The sequence below is a fragment of the Phoenix dactylifera genome, chromosome 4 (genome assembly GCF_009389715.1).
Source record: "Phoenix dactylifera cultivar Barhee BC4 chromosome 4, palm_55x_up_171113_PBpolish2nd_filt_p, whole genome shotgun sequence".
Classification (NCBI taxonomy): Eukaryota; Viridiplantae; Streptophyta; class Magnoliopsida; order Arecales; family Arecaceae; genus Phoenix; species Phoenix dactylifera.
Genome location: NC_052395.1, coordinates 29333289 through 29341100, shown reverse-complemented (window position 1 = coordinate 29341100; position 7812 = coordinate 29333289). Strand labels below are relative to the sequence as shown.

The 7812-nt window shown below is 39.4% G+C and overlaps 1 protein-coding gene across 1 annotated transcript; it reads left to right on the top strand.

Annotated features, from left to right (window-relative positions):
- Nucleotides 1-5993: 5993 nt before the first annotated feature.
- On the top strand, nucleotides 5994-7362 carry LOC103713345 (leucine-rich repeat extensin-like protein 6). Its single transcript, XM_008800232.3, has one exon. The coding sequence runs from the start codon at nucleotides 6058-6060 to the stop codon at nucleotides 7198-7200; it is 1143 nt and encodes a 380-aa protein (XP_008798454.1). The 5' UTR covers nucleotides 5994-6057; the 3' UTR covers nucleotides 7201-7362.
- Nucleotides 7363-7812: the final 450 nt, after the last annotated feature.

Below are 7812 nucleotides of genomic sequence, written 5' to 3'. Positions count from 1 at the left end.
ATAGGAGCGACAGGACTATCGGAAGCCATTGAAAAGAAAATTGGATCTAGTGTAAGCTATAAAGACTCTGATATCATGAAAAATTTATGAGAAAATAGTGTTGGTTCAACATTACAGTACCAATGACTTCATTTCATTATATAGACAATTACAGAGTTTGAAAATGAAGATAAAGATAAGGTTAAAATGAGTTTAAAATTAAAGAGAAAATAATAGAATATATCTGTACAAAACTGTAGCAACTCAATCCGATTATGTTGGAAGAGATTTCCATTGAATTTGAACATCCGCATCTTCTGTTAATTCCTCCAATCTTGAACTCTGACTATTCTCACTATCACAAACTAACTCTAGTAATGTTGCAATCTTAGTATATTCTCAAAAAATTACATATCTTCATCCATCAAACATAATAATTTAACTGAGTCGAGATTTCTTCCATCCTAGTTCTCTAGCAATTTTGTTGATATACAAATCAAAGTCTTATTAGCTTCAGAAAATTTGCAAAATATATTGTCACCGAATCAAACATAATAATTTAACCAAGCTGGGATTTCTTTCTTTCCATCCTAGTTCTCTAGCAATTTTGTTGATATACAAATCAAAGTCTTATTAGCTTCAGAAAATTTGCAAAATATATTGTCACCGAATCAAACATAATAATTTAACCAAGCTGGGATTTCTCTCGTCCTAGTTTGGGTTAAAAAAACAATCGAAGATTTTATATGTGATCACTCCATCAAACATAACATCTAATAAAGCTACTAACTGAATCTTTCTATAACTATGTTCTGAAGGGAAAAAAATATTCTATCTCTCTTCCTTTCACTCGCGCGCTCGCGTGCGCGCACACACACACATATACATGCATGCATGTATATAAATGTATATATATATGTATGTATGTAAGCATCTATCTATCTTTCTCTATATATATGTGTTGTGTGCGCGCGCGTGTGCGTGCGTGTGCATGTGTGCGTGTGTGTGCATGGGTGCATGTGTGTGCATGCGTGTGTGCGTAGGTGCGCACGTGTGCGCATGCATGGGCATGCTTACACGCGCACGTGCATGTTTAATTGAGATTAAGAATTAAGTTCAAGCCAGCCTCAATCAACTTTAAATCAAGCTTGGTCGAGTTTATGTTTGAATTAAGCTCCAGATGAACTTGGTTTCCTCAAATCAGCTAACCACCCTTCTGATTTTACTACATATATTTTCATAACTAATTTTCACTGCAGAAGAAGTTCTGATGTGAAATCTCTTGCAACATTGTCCTCATGAACTCTAGCCTTTCCTGATGCATGGGCCCAAATATCATTATTTTGAGCCCTGGCAAAATTAACTAAGATTTGGAAATGCTTGCACTATGGAATGGCAGATATATTTGATCAAAAACAAGCATTTTGAATGTTTAATCAAGTATATTCATGTCGAACAGTAAAAAAAAAATGCTCTGACATGATATGCAGTATATATGTATGTACTAGGTGCATGTATGGTTGGTTATATTACACATTGAATATTATTAGAAGGTCAATTCATAGTCACCAAATGTTAAAAGAATTCATTTGTCTTTATCTCCTATCATGAAACTTCAAAATCAACACATAGATCACAAAGCTTATAAGAAAACCTTGAATGTATTTAATTACAAATACAAAGTGATAGTAAAAGGTTTCTACATGATCAAAAAATGTTAACTTTTGTTTTTGTCTGCTATTAAAAACCTGAAAGTCATCGCAGATATATATCACAATATCAAAATGCTTTTAAGAAAACCTTGTATACATCTAACAATCCCAATAAAAATGCAATCAAGCAAACTAAAAAGAGAAAATCAGAGCTTTGTTTGTTTGTGCATCTCTGCTAATGTCAATGTAATTCCTTCTGTTATTAAAGTTATCCTTCACTAATAAATAAAGAGTTCTATAAAGAGCCCTTTCGAATGTCCAACAGTTATTCCTTCAGTTTGAAACCGTGTCTGCAAGACCTTTTCTTTGTGGAGGTTATTTGGTATACCTTATCTTTCAGAAGAGAAACAAAAAATGCCAATCAACTAAAAGAGATGACATACAATAGTTCCTCAATGACATCATACCACATTCTAAAATTGCTAGTAGAATTCCATTGAATAGTTCATTTGCATATTCTAGCATCCTTAGCAAGCCAGTGGCAGTGACTCTTAGTTCTACAGGGGCATGCTTGAGTTTAAACTTGGTAAATTTGCCTAATAAGACCTCAATGTCCAAGCAACCTTTCAACCAAAGCAAGAATAACAACAGTGAAAAGAAGATCAACTAACTTAGTATCACAATCCAGAACCTCATCCAAAAAGACTAGCCAAAAAGTATTTTTTGGATTTCTTAGTTCTGTATAAGTACCCAAAATCTCTTCAGCGAATAACCGACGTAGGACTAAACAAACACCCACACGAGTCTTCAAATATATACTCCTTCTGTTCAAGCTCTGACATTCTCGTCAGGTTAAGGGTTCAAATCTAATCACAAGTACCATGATAGGCTTGTGGTCAGCGTCCATTAACTCGTGCTGTAGTGTCTCCTAGCCCACATAGGTTATGGGCTGAATTCGCTCTGTACCATTTGTCACAATTCAGGACCTCATCCAAAAAGTCTAGCCGGAAGGTATTTTTTGGGTCTCTTAGTTCTGGGTCCTTATCCTTAGACTCCAATGTAAATAAAATTGGAAAAATCAAATGATTGAATCAGTCGATGAGCCTCTCGAGAATCACGCTTGTTAGTGCAGAGTTCAAAGGTTCTGGTTTGCTCCAGCTTATAAAGGACCTAATGATTCTCTTTCTTTCTGGCAGACTGAATTGTCCACAATGACCTCTCTCTCAGAAAAATGACAAAAAAAACATCCTCAATAAGCTATGTTACAAGAAGATCCACTCCTAGAGAAAAATAAATCAAAGCCTAGAACGAGAGATCCTCAAATCCTGACGCCTGATAAACTATTGAGGTGGCTTAACCAAACAGCCATATATTATAGTAAGGCAGCACCAAATGCTGTCGGACTTTTCCAAAGTACAAGAACCTCACCACAATGGGGACAGAAAAGAAGAATTAGCTCAGAGGACTGTGTCAAAGGGATAGCAATGGGCTTCAAATTTCTTTGCCTACAAAACGTCTGACTTAGCCTTTGTTGTAGCTTAGATATCAAGAAATGAAAAACCCCAGTAATTTCCACTAGGACGCATCATATTTGCCATAAACAATGGAAAGATCCCAGTGCCTCCAACCAAGGATAGGGATTGGCCACCTACTTTCACTAGACATGGCCATTATCACAAACAACGGCATATGACAACAATACAAAACCAACAGACACAATTATTCCGATCTAGTAAAGGATTTCGCATGATCCAAACATGATCTGGCTTACCATGCACTCCATTGGAATTCGACGTGTTCGTCAGATTTTCATGGCAGATAATAGGACCTGTATCTGTATGTTGTGTTCGGTAATGATAAGACCAATATGTTTGGTGGTTCTTGTATGCTACAAGAGATTTTGGAATCCATCGTAAAAGTAGCTCTAATGTGTCAACATCTAGGGTTTTAATTGATAAGTAGGGCAATGACCAATCATAATCTTCGTCGAACGATAGTGGTGACGGTTTGGTTGGTTCATGTCACATTAGATGCATATATCAGCGATGGGGATGGGTCAGAACAATGTTGAATTGAGGAGAAGCTCTACCCGATCATAGAGTAGATCAGATTCCAATCAACTTGATCAGACCTATTAGGAATTCATTATTTTTAGCAGTGGTTGGCGAAGAATGCAAATGCACTGCATGACCAAGTTGGACTTGGATCATGCTTCTCATCAACCAAACAAAATTGAAAGCAATTTGTCTGAGGCAGTTATTGGTTAATTTCAACTGTAGATGTTCTTCAGAAAATATTTGAGTTGCGAGATTGAACAACCAAGGATTCACCTTCCTTCGCACGAATCCACCATTGGATCATGCAGTAGTTGTTTTGAGAGCTATTCAGACGCATAATTGAGAAAATTCAGAATGCTTTGATATGTGTAAGGAGTTATCCAATGGTTGACGTTGCAAGAGAAGATCAATCATTCTATCGCCCTCTTTTGCACGGAAGATAGAACCTGAACCCACAAAATTGGGCCTATATTCAGTCCATTAGACCTAGTCAAGGACAACTACCTTTTGCGGTCCCTGAACAGGGGGGGTCCCATTTTGATTATGTTATGAGAAAGTAGATACTGTAGGCCCACAAGAAGGCTTACACAATACTTGTGAAGAGAAGGAATCAAAAGTTATTGAATATATGCTGATAATTATCTCAATGTTTATCCATGTTTGTTGTTGTTAGAAGTCGCATCATATGTTGTTAATATGATTGTTTTATTACATGGTCGCTAAACTCTTTGGCTACCGTCACATTCGACCCTAGTTTGATCCGAAAGCTTCGTTGTTGATATCAGTGAGAATGGCCTTCCTCAACAAGAAAAAAAAGACCAAGAAGTCAAGAGATTTATCGAATTGAAATTACAATAGTCAAATTTATTATCAAGAAAAGAGGCAATTAGGCAAGGAACACTTTGCTGCTAGCTTGTCTACTTCGATCAAAACAACATTTTAATCAATTCTCATGAATCCTGCAACCAAAATATTAATGATTGAGGACAAACTCTTGAGATATGTGGGAGAAGCTAGTCAGTCATTCACTGTCCTTGGTTAGAAATATGTAGCAAGCTAGTGACATGAGCCTCTGAAATTTGAGTGACTTGCACTGATGTTTTAGAAAACCTCTCTGATTTACTTGCCTTCTGAACCTAGCTATTGAGCTCAACAATTCAGACCTACTTGAAACACAAGCATAGTTTGGTACCAAAATGCAAGAAATGAAGCCAAGAGTTATTCTGACTTATTTCATCCTTCTTAGTCGGTTATTTTACTGATTTTTTTTTTTTGGGTACATCGACAGCTCATACGGCTCTCGTATGAGTATAGCCAACTACATCACTAGCAATAAGACTATATAAAGCAGAAGAAGAAGTCGGCTGGGATCGGAGAACTATTGGCGAATCCACATTGTCTTTTAATGTATTAAGTATTGGGTCCAGTAGTGATACTAATTTCTAGGTTCAATTAATGATCTCTAGACCTACTTCACTGACATTTTGTCAATGTTCACGTGCCCCCTAGAAGGTGTTTGGAAGCTCATGATATGGAAGCTCAGAAGCGCGTATTTGGTGAAGAAGAAGTCACCCTACCTTTCCCACCCACTAATGGAAATGGACATTGAAACCAAACGCATGGTTTATAATAATCCTCCCACCTAATAAGACACAATATTATTGTCACTACAATCACTATTCCTCTACCTATCCCACAAAAATAATCAGAAAAATTCCCCATGAAAACCATCAAAGAAAACATAGAAAAATATCTTTTGCGAAGTATAATATGCTACCCTCCAGAAGTCATCTCAATGTGAGTAAAAATATAACCCATCATCTATTGCCCAACCTCTCAAGGACACCAAAATTAACAACTAGTTCTCTATATAAAATTTTTCAGGACTCTCCTCTCTTCCTCTTTTCACACCTTATCCTTATAAAATTCTAAAGGAGAAGAATAGTCAACCTTTTCCTCTTGCATTATATTATTCCTAGCCCATAATTTCTGAAAAAATAGTTTTGATACGTTTAATTGATTATAGAAAAGTGACATATTTTAGAATTGCTTATAATTAGATGAGCATCTACTTTTCTATGAAATACTTATTATACTTTTAACAAAAAAAATCTTACTCATGAATTTTTCTTTCACATAAAACATAAAAATTTTATACCTATCAGAATACTACCTTTTATTTTTACTTTTTTTATTATTTTTTTCGTTGACCGCATCTCTACCGTCTTTTTCCGCGGAGCAAACGAAGAGGAGAAAAGCTATACAACTATGAGTTGATCCAACCTTATTTATACCCCAACCATTCTCCACGAGAACAAAACGACCTCGCACCCTCTCACCCGAGAAATCCGGCGTAACTACATGGCAAAATGAGCACCCAAAACCTCCTCCGCCAAGCCCTCTTGGGCTTCTTCCTCCTCTCCCTCCCCCTCCTCTCCCTCTCCCAGTCCCCTCCCCCCCTCCCCCAAATCAACCCAAGGCTGGAGAAGGCCTACGTCGCCCTCCAAGCCTTGAAGCACTCCATTACCTCCGACCCCAAGAACTTCACCCTCAACTGGTGCGGCCCGCATGTGTGCAACTACACCGGCGTCTACTGCGCGCCGGCCCCCGACGATCCCCACGTGCTGACCGTCGCCGGCGTCGACCTCAACCATGCCAGGATCGCCGGCACCCTCCCGGAGGACCTCGGCCTCCTCACAGACCTCGCGCTCTTCCACATCAACTCGAACCGCTTCGAGGGAACCCTCCCCACCTCCTTCAACCAGCTCGAGCGCCTCTACGAGCTCGACGTCAGCAACAACCTCCTCGAGGGCCCCTTCCCCTCCGTCGTCCTCCACCTCCCTTCCCTCAAGTTCCTCGACATCCGGTACAACAAATTCCACGGCGACGTCCCCTCGGATGTCTTCGACCTCACGCTCGACGCCTTCTTCATCAACAGCAACCAGTTCCGCTTCTCTTTGCCGGAAAACATCGGGAACTCCCCCGTCTCCGTCCTCGTCGCGGCCGACAACCAGCTCAACGGCTGTTTACCCAAGAGCCTAGGCAACATGGCCAAAACACTAAATCAAATCATTCTCATTAACAGCAGCATCAGCTCCTGCATACCGCCGGAGATCGGGAAGCTCGAGAACCTGACGGTTTTCGACGTGAGCTTCAACAATCTCGTGGGACCATTGCCGGAGAGCATCGGAAACATGAAAAAACTGGAGCAGCTGGACGTAGCCCATAACAAGCTCTCCGGGTTCATTCCGGAGAGCATCTGCGAGCTGCCAAGGCTGAAGAACTTCACATACTCTTATAACTACTTCTGCGGCGCGCCGGAGCAGTGTTTGAGGATTAAGAGGACGGACGACAAGAAGAACTGCATACCAGATTGGCCGAAGCAGAGGTCGGAGGAGGAGTGCCATGCATTCCTATCCAAGCCTGTGTATTGTGATTCCAATGGCTGCATAGCGCCGCCGCCGCCGCCACCACCACCTCCTCCTCCTCCACCGCCGCATTATCATTATTAAGATGAACTGTTTGTTTGTTGGTAAATATATGCTTAACGTTTCGTTTCAAGATGTACTTAATTGGAAAACTCATGATGACAGACTTTACTGTTTGATCAAATAAGGAGGAGATCGATTGTTTTAAGTCCTCTGATATATAAATCTTTCTGTGTCTTCCTTTTCTGTGTGATTGTAATTGTTCGTTTTGTGTAAGAATTAATGATCCAGATTAGACACCGTGATCTATGATCATATTCTTAATGAATTTGGGAAAGTGACTAGAGAGGACTAGACTGGAAGGGACAGGAATTTGTCTCTCTGAGATCATATGGAAGCTAAAAGAAGACTCGGATTCCCGCGGTCAGTAGTTTGCTTGCGACCAGAGAGAAAAAGGGGAAGAAGGAAAAACGAAGGAAGAAAATTTCTTTGTTTCTACGATACCGACATGGGACTGTAACCCTTTTTAAAAAATTTAAAACAAAAAAAAATGTATTCATATTACCTAAAATCTTTGACCTTTTCTTAGTCAAGAGCATACTGCCAGCCTGCTTGCACCAAAATATGGAAGAAATTTGTCAATATAATTTGCAAGTATTATAAAAACAGGAAGCACTACTGCAAGACCAGTTGAGA